The sequence below is a fragment of the Aspergillus saccharolyticus genome (assembly GCF_003184585.1).
Source record: "Aspergillus saccharolyticus JOP 1030-1 unplaced genomic scaffold BP01scaffold_15, whole genome shotgun sequence".
Lineage (NCBI taxonomy): Eukaryota > Fungi > Ascomycota > Eurotiomycetes > Eurotiales > Aspergillaceae > Aspergillus > Aspergillus saccharolyticus.
This window is the reverse complement of record NW_020290625.1, coordinates 419,098-435,087: the sequence shown is the minus strand read 5'-3', so window position 1 is coordinate 435,087 and position 15,990 is coordinate 419,098. Positions and strand designations below refer to the sequence as shown.

At 49.9% G+C, this 15,990-nt stretch overlaps 2 protein-coding genes across 2 annotated transcripts; both read left to right on the top strand.

The window, feature by feature from the left end:
- The first annotated feature begins 620 nt into the window (after window positions 1-620).
- On the top strand, window positions 621-2,955 carry BP01DRAFT_356843 (ankyrin repeat and BTB/POZ domain protein). Its single transcript, XM_025575051.1, has 3 exons — window positions 621-906; window positions 1,003-1,088; window positions 1,160-2,955. The coding sequence occupies exons 1-3, from the start codon at window positions 673-675 to the stop codon at window positions 2,775-2,777; spliced, it is 1,938 nt and encodes a 645-aa protein (XP_025431324.1). The 5' UTR covers window positions 621-672; the 3' UTR covers window positions 2,778-2,955.
- Window positions 2,956-5,000: 2,045 nt separating this feature from the next.
- On the top strand, window positions 5,001-6,082 carry BP01DRAFT_356840 (uncharacterized protein). Its single transcript, XM_025575050.1, has one exon. The coding sequence runs from the start codon at window positions 5,273-5,275 to the stop codon at window positions 5,783-5,785; it is 513 nt and encodes a 170-aa protein (XP_025431323.1). The 5' UTR covers window positions 5,001-5,272; the 3' UTR covers window positions 5,786-6,082.
- The last annotated feature ends 9,908 nt before the right edge of the window (window positions 6,083-15,990 follow it).

Genomic DNA, 15,990 nt, shown 5'->3' with positions numbered 1-15,990 from the left:
GAGGAAAGACCGCAGGCAAGAAGGCGAGGTATAAGGCGAATGACGGGAATTAGTGGCGAGAGGATGAGATGCAGTAGCCTATGGCATTTATGGGTCGATACTGTGCGACTGAAACCTGCTGGGTTAGTATGGATCGATGTCGGGTGGGAACATGTGGTTGCGTTGTAGATTTAAAGAAGTAGGTATGCAACGGGGTCGGAAGAGCTGAATGTTTAGGTGCAGCCTGTTGCTGAGCAACGGTCGCCGGCCACGACTCTTGCCTGCCTTCAGTAGGCGGTGAAGCGGGTCATGAATCGTCATCATGGTTCCGTCAACGGTTCGGGAAAATCGGATGCGGTGCACAGTTGCTGCATGGGACAAGATAAACATTGGAATGATGAGTGCGGGTTGCAGTTGCAGGGTGGGCAAAATCAAGAAAGACAGGATAATGCAAGGAAGCACGAACAGCATTATCTTCTCCCCTTGACCCCTTTGCCCTTTGGTTTGGGCAGGGAGAACTTACTCCGAAGAGCTCGACTGACCCGCCTGTGGCAATTCTGCAGTCACATGACTATATCTTATCGATAAGAAGAACCGTTCGGGCTTTCCCCCGCCCTCCGCAACATTCACTTGGAATTCCTTGGGGAATTGCTGTATCGCACCTACTGTGCCAAACTCCGTGATTCTGGCACAATGGATGAACCAAAGGTCCTCCGCAAGGATCAGCTCGAAATCAGCTTGCACAATGAGAAAAAGCTGATCAAGGAGGGAACTATCAAGGATGACAACCCTCTTGACCTGAGCGAGCCCTTTCGGGAGCTCTGCAATGCGTGTCGTAAGGGGGATCTCAAGGTTTGTCAGGAAAAGATCACAGAAGGAGTCAACATCAATGCTCGCGATCCATACGATTACACCCCTTTGATCCTGGTAAGTCTACCGTCCATCGTTTCTATGCCCATCTGTCCAAATTCGGCGTGGCGAGTCGGCGTTGCCGTACAATAGTAACCAGCAGTCGTGCGCCAGGCAAGTCTCTGTGGTCATTACGAGGTTGTTCAGCTGCTGCTCGAGTCCGGGGCTTTATGCGAACGAGATACTTTTCAGGGCGAGAGGTATGCATCTTGTCACATTCGAAATTTGGCGTCATTCGGCATGAGTCAGCTCACGATTTGATCTATGACAGATGTTTGTACAACGCCCTCAATGATCGTATACGGAATCTGCTTCTGGAATACGATTATTCGAAATCGACAGACCCTCTACAGCCTCTTGCGGCTCACGTCACGTCACTTCTCACGCGCGAAAGCCCTGTGACATCGGACATTGTTGTGGCAGCCGGCGATGAGTCTCTTCATCTGCACAAGTTCATCTTGGCCGCACGGTCTCCCTACTTCCGCAACAAGTTGGCCACCGCCCCCGATACCTCCATTTGGAGGCTTCCCAGCACAATTCCACCTGAGGCATTTGGGACGGCAATCAAATATCTCTATTTCGGCGAAGCCCCGCGTGACATCCGCAGTGGCCCGGGGACCGGATTCACCGAGTCTGAGGTCTTCTCGAACATCGATAAGATCGCCAAACATTTAGAAATCAACACACTGTTGGATAGTATTCTTGATAGCGGGGATAGAAGGCTTGCTAGACAAAGACGGACGCTCGAGGTGGCCAAAGGGCGAGATCAGTTGGAGCAATGGTTCCGAGCGAATGTGCTCCAGCACAAAGTGACTTTGGAAACATCGCGAGCGGATGAGGTGAGGTGGGATAGAGATAACCCAATCTTCGCGGACGTGTTACTTCGAGCAGATGAGGATCTCGACGATGTGGACGAGCTCAGCGATCACAAGGCCACCAACGGTGATTCCGTCACTCCGCGTGTCCAAAAGAGCATTCTCTTCCCCTGCCACCGGGCCATGCTTCTGCGATCCGAGTTCTTTCAAACGATGTTTACCTCTCCCTTCCGCGAGGCGCACATGAAGGATCACCTCAATATCATCCCACTTGACTGCTCTCCGGACGTCCTTGAGATCGTGCTTACCTTCCTCTACACAGAGCGCGCGGACTTCCCGCTCGACATCGCTGTCGACGTCCTCTTCGCCGCGGACATGCTCTTCATTGAAAAGCTAAAGACCAAGGCCGCCGTCGTGATCAGCACTCTGGGCAGCGGCAACATGTCGCAGGCTGAAGCGGCCCGCACGCGCGGCACCAAGGAAGAAGATGACCTCGACATCTACGCTATCATCCGTGCCGCCTGGCTGACGCGCGTGCAGCGCCTCGAAGAATTCGCCGCCCGCTACCTCGCCTACCGGCTGGAAGCCCACATCGACTCCCCCGAGTTCTCGGAGTTGATCCAGGAGTCCGCCGCCCGCATCCAAGGCCGCCAGGAGACTGACTCCATCGAGTTGCTGGACGACATCCGGTTCTATCTTGGCGAGCGCTTCCGCTTGCGCTTCGACGATGCCGGCATCGACGAGATGATGGAGGAAGAAGCAAAGCAGGAATCCGCCGCGCAGCAGGCCCAGGCTCCCGTCGCGGAGGGCCAGGGTGATGAGCAGAACGGCGTTGACGCCGCCGTGGACAAGGTGGCTGAGGGCGTGCAATCCTTGGACCTCTCCAGTACCAAGGACGAACAGCCACTACGCCCAATTTCCATGAACGGCGAATCCACAGATCCCCAGCAACCTGTCATCCGGACGCTGGACGGAGAGGTTGTCGTCGACGAATTTGACCAGGACGCGCTCAACTACCAGATCCTCATGGACAAGCTGGATAGAATCTTGGAGACCCTCAACTTAGATGCTTGAGATGTTGAAAACCTGGTTACGGCCCTGCTCTCCGGCCGTGACCTTCTGCGAGCGTACAAAATGATGATTGATGACTACGACATATATATATATATACACACACACACGCAACACATGGGATCGGTACAGTGTCTACTTATATACATGGAACGGACTGCGACGGAAATATCTCTTTTTGGGCACCGTAAGAGTTGATATCAACTTCTATACAAGAGTAGATAGATTAGCTAGAATCGATACAATGAAGGGGAAAGAAGAGACACACGTATTCCCATTGTCTTGAGCACTCACAGAGCTCCTTGTGCATCAGGGCAAGATAGAGACGTCAAGCCCCGCGCGAGAGACATTCCAAAGGTCTGGACATTTTATAGTACCTACTGTAAGACCACCCAAATTAAAATGGGCAAACCACGTAGGTCAAATTGTCTGAGATAGGAGATGTGACGGAGTTGCGTCCCGAGCCGCCGCCGCCGAGAAGAAGGAGGAGGAGGAGGAGGAGGCGGCTGGTGGGTCCACGGTCTATTCTGTGGTTGCCTGGTTGGGTCTACAGTCTTATTGAGTTTGGGGGGAAAGGGTCAATGCTTGTGGGATGGGGATGTATTGAGGATCTCGAGTCGAAATCTCATCATGAATCTTTGTAGTATATACATTATGGCTTAGTGTATACATACTTCACCTGGATCGGTGGTCGGTGGTCTACCACCACATATCAAGCTAATCGGTTCTGGCTAGGATAGAGTCTCACTCATCTCAAGCAAAGAAATGGATGGTTCAGAAACGAGATTGAGGCCTCCATTAGACTTTCTCAACAACAAAGAAACAATAAACCCCCTTGCGAATCACAGAAAAGAAGTAGAGATTTGGAAATAGATTCCAAGCATGTCGACAGCGAGTGAGCCGGCCTGGTTTTCTGGGGCTGGGATGTGTCCCTGGTCGATTTGGCAAGTCACTGTAGAGTGGTACCTGGTAAGTCACCGCCTCGTAGCTATTCAGCACGTACTCCGGAGTAGTTAGTATGTACGGAATATGCCGCAGTATGCATAGCTCGTAAAGGATGACATAGTGCTCCTCTCTGACTACTAGGTAGTAGTAGGAAGCTTTTGTGGACTAAACGGGAAGGCCAGATGCTGTAGGTTCAAGGTTGTCTCTTGCCACTAGCTCTTTACTACATGTCTTTGATACTCCGTAACTTATACGTTATACATCAAGTTATAGTTCTAGTGATACAGTCACAGAACCCTGAGAATCAACGACACCTTCGCCTCTCGCTCCAGATCTCCCAGTTGATCGCCCCGGTGAACACCAGACACAACATGACAGACCGGACCATGGGAAACCTTGCATGAGACCCAAGGCAGATCGCCTCCCTTCCCGGCGCATTGGACTTAGAGTTTTCGTGCTTTGTTGCATACAAGGCGAAAGAGAGAGAGAGAGAGAAAAAAAAAAAAAAAAAAAAAAAAAAAACAAAAAAAGAGAAAGAAAAAAAGAAAAAACCATCATCCTTCGGAGAGAGAACGCGGCAGTTAGAGCCTACGGAGTATATGATGTCCTCAGAAAGAGAGTTTCGCTGTTTGACGAAAGCCTGACAAAGGAACGCAGCCTGACTGGATGGAACTGGACTGGACTGGACTAGATTGAAACAGAGTTTTGGAATCACCGCATTGCAGTTGACCATTTAACTAAGTCATCATATCCATTCATGTTGGCGAACGGTTGGACCTAGTAGTGATATATCGGCGCGAACTATGAACGAAATTTCAAGAAAAGGTGACAACTAAGAGAAGAAGATAGACAAAGTCTGCCCAATAAATCAAATGCTAGTTACAATGTATTGACTTCTTCTCAAGAGCGTGTCAAGCAAGATTGAGAACGAACAACACACTGGCAGCAAGCTAAACGATGATCATCCGGGGAATAATGACTGCTGATCGGATCGCGGGTCGTTTTGTCGCTTGATTTCTCCTCCACACATCATCATCACCATCATCATCGTCATCCACACTGGTTGAAACCTACGCATGGGTCAAGGTGACAGTCGCTATTCTGCCTTGTCCGGCCTTTTGTCCTTCTCGTTCTCGAGGGGTCGGTCATGATTCTTTTCCGCATGTTCGAGAGGGAATTCAACATACATAGAGAAAATCCCAGCCTCTGGGTTTCCGATATCCATCCTGTCGGGAATTTGCGCTGCGAAATTGATTGTCCATGTCTATACTATATCCTCCACTAACGTGATTCTCTTGCATTGCAGGGAGGTCAGCAGCACCTCTTCTTGAAAGAGATTTGATAAACTCCGATGAATCAGACGTCTGTCTGGAGACAAGAAAGCCCTAGGCACGGATTCCTCTGAACAACTCAAGAACGGAGGAGAAAGGAGGTGCCAGGTAACAATACGTACAATCCGTAGTAGTTAACTATACTCAGCAAACAAACTGACGAAACAACCAACCAGCCTCCCCAGTTTAAATTTCGTTGGATATTCTGCAAAGTGGCAGTATATGCTTGTACGTAACACGCACGCTCTCTTCAAACATGAATGTTTGTCTGGCTGGGTCAACTGCTGCAGCAATGCATCTACATATCGTCAAAGAACCGAGTTTGCGCAGGTGGAGAGAGGCCAAGGAAGCCAGGAATCAAAGAAGAGAAACAAAAAAAGAAAGGCAACTACAGATAGTGAGTGGCGGAGTAAAGTATCAATCTCGACCATTCCAACACCGCCATCCCGTCTTAATCGCAACCACCACAAGCAACCTACCAAGCTGCCTGCATATACCGCTCACTGCGCACGAGATACGATCCCTCGAATCGAATCCAGTCAGCAGCCGCTGGAGGATTGTGAGTGCATTTGCACACATGCAGGCAGCCTTTCGCAAGAAGGTTTGGCCTGGAGAAGGGGCGTGAATATCATCTCGAAAGGCGAATTGCTCCGTGCTGGAAAAGTCTATGGTGACATAGTGTGGGTATGGGTTGTATGTGACACTATGTGTTGGCAAGAGAGACAGAGAGGCTAGTGAAGGTTGAAAGAAGCTGGATCGACACGGCCATCGCCTCGATCGGGTGTGCGGGGAGAAATCCTTGATTGGTGCGAATAATTCTCCTAGCGAAAGGAAAGCAGTGAACCTTGTTAGAATCCATCCCGCCCGTTGAGATCCAAGAAATGGATAAATGATTTCATGATCGCGTACTGATCGCGTACCCGTCTGCAGTGCAAATCCTCATTCTTGGGGGGTGGGGGCGGGCAAGGGAGAAGAGGAGGACGATCCGGTGTCGCCGAGATTGTTGAGGGGGGTTTGTGCAGTAGTGTGCACTTGCGAGTGACCAACTGCAGGTCAATGTGGATGATGAGGGGAAAAGGAGGGGGGGGAAGTGCAAATATAGATGATGATAGGGCTATGGTGGGTGAATAGTAGATGTGTGGGGATGGAGATGCTGTAGCTGCAGGACAACGGCTACCGATGAGTACTACTTCCTGGGGAGTACTGTACTGTTGGGAGTATGAAGTAACGTTCACTGCCCTACCCACAGTACACAGTAAATGTGATGGAGATGTTGGATGGTTTTGCCTGACTATTTTCAGTAACTTATACCGGGTACAGGGTATTCGTGCTATAACTTAGTAGGCACTATGATAAATTCTGGCTTCAACGAGCACTGACTGGTTCTTCTCCTCTTTTTCTGCACATGAGTCATGAGGTAGTCAAGAGATGCAAAGCCGAACCTTGCTCCCTGGCAGTCCTCTTTCGCTGGCTTGCTTTGCGTGGCAGCATGGATTTAGTTCTTACTGATTGACGGATTGCCCATCAACCAATAAATACACCCCTATAACATGTCTCTATCTCCACTTCTTTAACATGATCCTCGATATAGCAGCCGGAACAGCTCCCGGCCCGCCTCCGCCAAATAGAGAAGCGTTATTCCCAGTAGCGAACCGTATCCCATCGCATCACAGAAGAGACGGCGATCGATAGGCCTGGATGTGGATGGCGCATACCGTGCAGGTGTCTAGAGCCGGCCAGGAGAACTTTAAACACGACAAGGACCAGTTCTTGTTTTCTCACTTGACTGTGTCCGCTCTCATCTGTTGCATGACGTTGCTGTCGGATAGTCTTGCTGCAAGAGACTTGTGGAGGGGGGAGGTTCAAGCGCATGCATAGACCGGACTGGACTGGACTGGACTAGAATGGGGAGTTTTGGTATGGCGCCACCGTGACCCCTGTTTTCCGGACAACCAGGGAACTGGTGCAACAGGATCCCGCAGCGTCGGGTCCGTCTAGATAGATAAACTACAGATAGTAGCAGTACAGGATATCTTTCCAACCACTCGAATCTCTAACAAGGGAGGCATGGGGAGGAAATGGTTGTGGGAGGCGAATTTGATGCAGCAACAAGAAGAACAATTTACTACTTTCGATCATTCACACACCACATTCATTCAAAAAGCGAAGAGTAGATTAGCGAAAACGTCGATCGAATCGGCTGGTCGAGGCGCGGCGAGCAGATGGCCATCCCATCAGGGTTTAGTCGTCGAATTTAGTACCAACGGCTTTTCCACCCTCTCTCTTCTTTTCCTTTTTAAACACTGGCGATCGGTAAGCGAAGCATACTAAAATACCGGTCTGGCAATAGTAGCACGAGGAAGAGAAGTCTTTATCAGCCAGCCCCAAGACAAAAAAATCCAACGGTCGAACAACAACTTTGTGGAATAATGAATACGTATCTGTATGCTCCGACACTATGGCACGGAGTAAGCGGCGATCCATGGGCCCGCGTACGCCCACTATCCTGCTCCTCTCCACTCCTGGAGTTACTCGGTGTTGCCTGGCGAAGCGATGTCACTCATTCATTCACTTTCATGGTTAACTTTTGGTCGCTACCACGCAAGAGAAAAGGTAAAAAGGAAGGGTTACAACGAGCTCATTAGTGAAGAATCACACCCTCCAAACAACTGGCTGGAAATCGGGAAGGATAGCGACACGGACCCTGAGCCAATGCAGGCAACCCGGTCGATCAAGGACCAGCCAAAGTCAAACCCCCATGCAATGAGGATCGCAGGAAGCGCGGCCGATTGTAGCCGTGCTGGTTGTTACTGCACCCAGGATTCATACCGGTAGTCGCTCCGGACGGACGGACGGACGGACACGCACCACGCATGGCATATGCGTGGTATAGTTACAGTAGCACCGGGCTATGTAGGTTGTGTAAGTCTCCGTACTGCATCCCACAGAATGGACGTGACGTCTGCAAGTGCAAACAAGGAACCAGACCCAAAAACGAGTGAAACAGATAGCTCTGCCCCATTCACTATAGATATGTTATCTACGGGACAAGAATGTCAGAAAGACGGAGTCCTACCGTGCAGCAACAGAGACATCGGCGGTCAAAAAGGGAGGCTGAAACAGCCCATATGCGCTCTCAGTCACATATCTCGCTCATAAGATGGGCGGCTAAAGTTGACTTATCCCACCCTGACTAAAAATGAGTCATCAAGAGGAACCTGCATTGCAGTCAAGCAGAGAAGCGAGGAGATAGTGGCTTGTGGTTGGCTCGCTCGGTTGGAGAAACACCACCTGAGGTCATCCCTATGATGTCTACTTGACAGGTTCGCGGAGAGAAAAGTCTTGCTGCAGGTGGAATGGAACAAGACGCAGAGGACGTACTGTGTAATGCCATCGCTCCTGCGTCTGTGTACTGTACTTACATGTGTGGTGCATCGGCAAGTGAGTCTTGACAGTAAGCGGAAAATGTAACTGCTGCAGCTCCCTTCTGCTGCTTGTGTTATGCGTAAGTAGTAGCTTCGCCGGAGATTTTCCCATCTCTGCTGCTGCTGCCGCCGCCGCCGCCGCCGCAGACAGGGCTGTTCAAAGCCTCTGACGGTCATCTGACATTCGTCTTGTGATGAAGTACTGTGCATCCTGTGCATATCGAGACCTGCGGACGTCGCATCCATAGAGCTACACATAACATCTCTCCATCTCTACCACAGCCTACAGCAGAACAGTCTCCGGCCCCCCACATATGCCACGGGTTTCAATAGAAGACCAGACAGGTACCGTCATGCCAGTCATAGTGTTGTTATTCAGCAGGATGGCAACGAAGAGGATGCGTCTTTGCCACTGTGCAATGACTGCGGTCGAAAGAGGATGACGCTCACTCCGCTTTTCAGTGGTAATAGTTCCTCAGGATAAGAAACCCAGTTTGCCTCAACGAATGTCCTTCGCTTTACTCTGTCCTTGTGAAAGAAAGCAACACGGTAAGGATTCCCTCTACTCCGTAGAGCGAAGCCCCATTTGAAGAATGACTGTGTATACGCACATGCAAGAGGCGAACAACGGGAAGGGAGGCGAATCTTGCCAGACGACACAAGGAACACGGAGTGCTGATAACCACTCGCGGCACTTGGGGAGGGAATAGTGTCAAAACTAACTAGGTCCTTCCCGGCCTATCAGAGGTGGCTGACCGCTATGGGGCCACAACTAACCCATAAGGCTCATCATTGGGGGGTGGGTTCTGACTCGAGATAAACATGGCAAGACACCACACACAGTGGCACACACAAGTGAGCAGCACAGTTGTGCTCTGTAGAGAGGGGGGGGGGACGTGGCTGGAAGATGATGTACCGTGCTAAAACTGGTCCGCAAAGTCCTGTGTCGATCCTTTGATTCCTTCACGAATGAGAGAATAGACGATGAAATACTCGAGAGGCTTTTAGTCCATCCCAGCCCACCAAAACCGGAAGAGAACGTCGATTCGTTAGAAAATGGGGATACAGGTCGTACTCCGTATTGTGCCAGTCAATGTCCAGGGAACAGAGGGCTTGAAAGTAATAACAGGGTTCATTATACCTTCGATTAATCTATTCATCGAAGCACCAAGTAGCGTGCTCACACACATCTGTATTCCTCCCCCCGAATGTGACGACGGCTTGGTCTTCATTTTTTGTGGCCTTCAGCCGAGTCAAAGCCGACAGAAAAAGCACTAGCTCTACTCGGGACTAGTCAGGTTCTCTTTTCCTCGGTCATCAGCCTTTTTCTGGAGAAGTTTTCTGGGTCTTCCACGGTGCCTCACTAGTCCTATCAGGGTAAGGCTCCGGCATGCCACGCCGGAGATCTGTTCGTCATTGTTCGGTAGCACCGTGGACTGCTGGGGAGGGGGAGTCACCTTACTCGACCGGGTAATGGAAACGACCAGGGTGGACTGGGTTGTTTCCAGCTTGTATTTTTGAGTTGTCACCAGGGAAGGACGATCATACATGACATTTAGCTTGGGAAAGACAAAATCAAAAATGAAAAGCGTTTTGAATCGTAAGCGCACATCATTACATCCAGACCATTTCTTCGCGATGAAGGATCATCATATCAACAATGATAGTGATAAGCCCAATAAAGAAAAGAGGAAAGGGGATTGTTCCCCTCAACGACCCCATCAAGTAAACCTCCAGCTGACAGTCGTCACACGCCCAGTGTATGCAGCATGCGGTAAGATTACTCTATGTAGTATACAATACCCGGCGCGAAGGATGATCGACTCGTCCCTTTCCCTCCCTAGTACCCGAAAGGAATGTAATTTCCGTAAATCCTGATAAAAAATCACCCACTTTATTGTTGCTCGCCAATCTTCCTTCGGCATAATCCTTGTCCATAACCGATCGGAGGGGGCAGGTGGAACAGACAAGGTAATGATCATGATAGCCCCAAAACACAAGGGGAAAACAAAGAATGAATTCGAATGAAAGAGAGGCTGAAGCTATGGCCACCACATTTTAACCCAGGGCCGAAAAGCATGTGCGTCCCTGATCCGTAGGGAAAGTCTCCGATCCTGATTTAAGCAGCATTGGCTCAAGATCTACGGAGTGTCAATTGATGAATCGTGACTTGCTGACTGAGCTGACTTGCGATAGCTATCTACCTACCTTAGCTACGGAGTTCACTACTCAATATGTTCTAATCATTCTATAATATATCACTTTAAACTCTCTCAACTTGACCCAGGCATAGTGACAGCTTCTCCCATCTTACGCTTGCCGTGAGATAGTCGTCTTAGTATATGACCCGGTTTAACAAATTCTCCCGATAATAGGTCAAGACGCATAGTCCTCCATCTATAGAGTGCATTTCCCAGGAACCCGATCCTCTTCCCACTGTGTAGGTGCACCGAACAAGCAGCAACCCCTCTGAATCCCATCAACCCAGGAAGCCTAAAGAATAAGTAATCAAGAATGAAGCAACGACCCACTCATATCTCATGCTTGAAAACAACGAGCACAGTATGGCGCTACCATGATATCATGGGATATCTATTCCCTACCAGCAAAAGCAGTAGATGTCACTTTGAATATGACAGGGGGCAAAAGGAAACACCTGCCATCCCGAATTCAATCTCCTTCCCCTCCCCCTTCAAACCACCAATGAAAACCCACCGTTTCCCGCGAGTGGGATTTGAGTTTTCCATTGACGTGTCAAAGTGAACCTTGTAAAGTACTAAGCCGGAATCTAGTCCTATTTCCAGCGTTCAACTCCATCGGCGGGAATCGGTGTCTATAGAATCATCACACTAAGAAGTCAGTTTATCATTCAATCCAACCCCGAATTGGAAGCCATATACCCCGAAAGATGGACGAGGCGGCCCGCGAAAAAAAAAAGAAAAAAGAAGAAAAAAAAAAAAACAAAAAGGATGAAAAAGAAAAAGTAAGAAATTAAAGGCAGGCAAGAAAGAAAAATACATAACTACTAGCTAAATTGGGTGGCCCGGCCCCTCGCCAACTCTTGCTTTCCTGGCGGCGGCCTGGCCTATTGCGTAAGGTAGTGTGTACGGCCCCACGACCGTTGATTCGAAGCTATGCGAGTCATAACCCGTGCGGGCGGATTCATGTTATACCCACGTTTCTTGTTGCGCCCCCCTCGCCCTCGGTCTTTCTGCGGCTTTGGAAATATGTAGAGGATCCTCCTTTCTTTGTCGGTCTGGGTAGGTATCACTTTGTGGTCTTTGGTGCTTATCTTACTTCGATACGAGGTCACTTTGGATGATGTGTGTACTCAGTATGTAGTATCTCGGGGCTCAAGGTACGTTCTATGTGGGGGCTTTGCGGGATTGAACGATGATTGGGATGCCCGTTTATCAGATTAAGCGCAACGGGGGCGATGCGAAGTGGGTGCCGTGCCTTTGACTCTTGACTCTAATGCGCCGTTTGGCTCGACTGCGGCGTGAGTGGCGTGCTGAGATGAGTTCTTGAAGGAAGAAAAGACGCAAGAGCGAGGTCCATTGGCTAATGGTTAATGGATCGTTATCATGGAGTACTAGACATGTTAAATCACATGTCGAGCGAAGACTTGAATTGATGCCTACTTAGCTGATGTTGGCGCAACTCCTAACGTTGCGTGGTTCGGCGGTGCGCTACATTACTACATAAAATTGAATTACATGAGTTCAATATGTGTGATATATGATGATATATATACATGTGTAAATACTCAAAAATAACGAATCATTGGTTAGAGTCACCACTGAGATAGCTTCTATCTCCTTCCAGGGATGTCGCATTCTACATAGTAGAACTTCTATGCCTGCGACGATTACTGATATGGAGGCTTGGAATCGTGGGATTGCATGCATGTTACTGTACCCGGATTTCCCAGCATCGCCGGCCACTCCTCACCCGGGGGTGAGCAAGCCGGACCTAACAATTCGAGACTCAAAGAGCCAGTCTCCAGAGCATACCGACAGTCAGTTGCCACCCTGTCACAGCAGCCAGACCACTACCTCTCCATCGACCCATCAACGAAATCGATCCTCCAACCATGACCTGGTAGCATAGCCTTCATTGCCTTAGTCCAGTATGATCCCACCCAGAGCTCAGTACACATGACAGTGAGCCAACCATAACTAGTATCCTCCCTGCTAACTAGCCTATAGTGAAACCCCCGACGTCTGCTTTGAGGGATCTGACTAACATGCAGGCAATGGACCACCACCCACCCGGCGCAAATGCAAGAAGCGACGATCGAAATGCACATCCCTCGAGGCCGGAAAAGCCCAGACTCGAGGCGGCAACGCACGCTCTTCCTGCCTTTCACAGTGGCTCAAAAAAGCCCGTTCTTGCAGAGAGGGTGAAAGGTCCTGTTCGGCCATCGCTTACTTCCCTTTCCTTGGTTGCATGGCTCACACAAATGGTGCCTCGAAGCGATTGTGACGTGAGCTGTGAGCGCCGATCAGAATAGAGGTTGCCAAGGTATTGTGCTCATGTGGAGCAATCAACCAGAAACCACATCCACGGAGATTGAGAGAGCAAGTCGGTATGGTCGGTGGTCGGGGCCAGTTCCATGTTGATGTTGAACTTCACTGGCAATCTCCGAAATGAGCCATCGCAGAGCAAGCAAGCAACAAACCAAACTGCCGCGCCGCGGCCACATGGTTACTAGTGTTTTGTCACACCATGGCTGATATTCCCATTCTTCTCCCATGTAAGTATACTGGAGGAGAATGGGAAGAGGCGGTCTCCGGTCCTGAATCGGGAATGAGGAGAAGAAAGTGGTTAGTTTAGTATAACTAGTACGGAGTACGGAGTAGAGCTGGAGGTTCCGCCGAGCACATGGCAAATCTCGATGGGTGATACACAACGGGCCATGGAAACAAGCAAAGGGGACTATGCTTGATCTGGTGGAGGGTGCCCCATCTCGACTTGCGCAGGTTGCAGCAGTTCCAGGGCTAATCCAGTTCGGCGGACCCCGAAGAGGGACGGGACAATGAATGATCTTCTCATCAGCCATAATAGACATCTACCCGAAACTAATCTTTGACTTCTCCTGCATGGGGAAAGTCTTTGAGCCACAAGGATAATGAAGGGACAGGGCTAGTCACCTCGTGGAGTCTCAGACATATTACTTTTGAGATGCCGTTGTGTGCGCGTGTGTGGCCCTCCGCTTGACCCCACTTACGCTAAGCCCAAGATGAGATCGAACGTTGAAAGCGAGATGGATATGGGGATTCAAGAACATCGGTCCGGATTGCCCGGGCAAAGAGGATCGTGAACAGCCGAGCTGAACTGGAATGGGCAAAATTTGGTTGCAGGCGTCAAGAGGATCATCGCCGCTCATACGTCAGTCTCTCTCCTCCGTAACTGACAATCTGGCAACCTGCCACCTGATGAGTGGAAAAAAAGCCCACGAGCCGACCGACTCCATCCGGGCCCGAACAAGCTGGAGATGCAAGCGAATTCGATGCGTCTGGAAATGGACTCCACTACGCACAGGTCAAAGTGGAGATTCGACGCCCAATCTCCGGGAGACTCCTGTCTGGGGCTACCCCCCTCTGATAGTGCGGTGTAGATACCGAGGTTCTGCCTTGCCCAGGTGCAGATGCCCGTGAATATTAAAAACGTCTAGACTGTGTCTACAGCAGCAACTGTAGCATTGTCAGTTCAGTATGGTCATCGAGTGTGTATTTAGCTGCCTCAGCAAGAGAGTGCTAAATTGTCGCATAGCTACTCGACTAACTTATTTACCTCAGATTGTTAGTCACCGGCATGCGGGCCCAAGCCGCGAGCAGCAGCAGCAGCAGCAGCAGAAGCAGCCACCACCGGGCGAGATCCATGACATTCTCATCACACGTTCGACGGACTGCAGCAAATGGCCAGAAGCTCATGCATCCGTGGAGTTCGAGTCCGTTGAGGATCGACCGCCGCCCGGCCAAGGATGAATGAAATCGGCTCCAGATCCTATCTCAGCCATCGGCTAGCCATAGCATGACTCGGCTCAAGGATAGCCACAACGCCATTTTTCCCACGACAAGGAAGGGCAGTTAGATAAAATTAATCTGCTAGGAAGAAGACCAGAAGTCGGAACCGAGGAATTTTCCACAAGATCCATCGGCAACCACGCTGAACCAGGCGATGGTATCGCTTTGGTTCACATGTCTCTTCTGTTTCCTGCTTGCCCCCTTGTAGCTATATCCTGTGATCAAAACAGAATCTCACCAACCAATTTCTTTTTTACCCCTAGCTTAGGCTTTCTCTTTAGGTTCATTGCGGATTTGACTTCAGATCCTATGGATATGTGCTTACTCCTGAGCAAAGCAATGGCACATCAAGTGAACGAAGACAAGGGCCAATGCTTTGACGAATTAGATGTTAGGTTTGGATGCAGGTTAGGATTACTATGTATAGAGGATCGCCTTTCTCTTTTCCTCCGGCCGGGGACGGGGCAAATGCATAACAAACATTAAATATTCCGGAGTAATGTGACGGGTCGATGCCGTCCAGCCCTAATCTGACTTCTGTGGCGCACAGTAACTCGGAGACATGTGCAAAAGAGCAGTAGGAGGTTGAACTCCGATGAGCTAAGTGAACCGTTGCTCTGTACGAAAGAGTTAGTTACGTAGTGCGACATCAAGTAATATTCCAAAGGGTGAAGATTGACAATGAGTAGCCTGTTTCATTGCAGTTTGTTCAAGGAACCTGTCCCTAGGGTTATACACAGTACAGTGCATTATTCCAGGCAATCCACAAGTTGGACCATTGGAGTTAATAGCAGCTAATTATCTGAGTGAGTAAGTAGTGGTGCGAATGCAGATTGGAGACATCAAACCAAAAAGAATGAAAAACGACAGAAAAAGAACGAGCGAATCTTACCACTAGTAACAACACTACTGTAGGCTTGTCAGAAGGGAAGCGTCTCGATAGTGCATCGGCTTTGGTGCCAAACTCGGGAAGGGCCGGCCGATGCTGCAGGCTGGAGCCGACGTCTGCCACGTGAAATGACCAGGGTCCAGACTCCAGAAACCCGCCAGGACCGCCTCTAGTCTGCTTTGAGCTTGGATCGACCGACGCCCGCTCCAGCAGTTCTTAGCGAAAGGAGGTTCTCATCGGCCGGTCGGCATTTTCTTTTGTTTTCTCTTTTCTTTTTTTCCCCCCAAAGATTTTGTTTTTTCTTTTTTCTTTTCCCATTCAGGTCAGGGGGTGGGGTCCGGTGTGCAACGCAAGTGAAGTGGGAAAAGGACGCGGCGGCGGCGCAACCTGCACTGTTGTTACCATGACTAACCCAGTACCCCAACTGAGACTTTCCGGGTCTCAAAAGCCCTTCATCACCATACCACATTACCACAACTACCACCACCACCCGCCGCCGCCGCTCACGTCCCATCCCATCCAAAACCCATCCACATCCACATCCCATCCCATCCACATCCCATCCCATCCACATCCCATCCACATCCACATCCCATC

What these genes read in the sequence shown, in the direction of transcription:
- BP01DRAFT_356843 (XM_025575051.1), top strand. Translation starts at nt 673, where the DNA reads ATGGATGAACCAAAGGTCCTCCGCAAGGATCAGCTCGAAATCAGCTTG. An exon ending in ATTACACCCCTTTGATCCTG is followed by an intron (nt 907 to 1,002) that starts GTAAGTCTACCG and finishes GTCGTGCGCCAG; the next exon opens with GCAAGTCTCTGTGGTCATTA. An exon ending in GATACTTTTCAGGGCGAGAG is followed by an intron (nt 1,089 to 1,159) that starts GTATGCATCTTG and finishes GATCTATGACAG; the next exon opens with ATGTTTGTACAACGCCCTCA.
- BP01DRAFT_356840 (XM_025575050.1), top strand. Translation starts at nt 5,273, where the DNA reads ATGCTTGTACGTAACACGCACGCTCTCTTCAAACATGAATGTTTGTCT.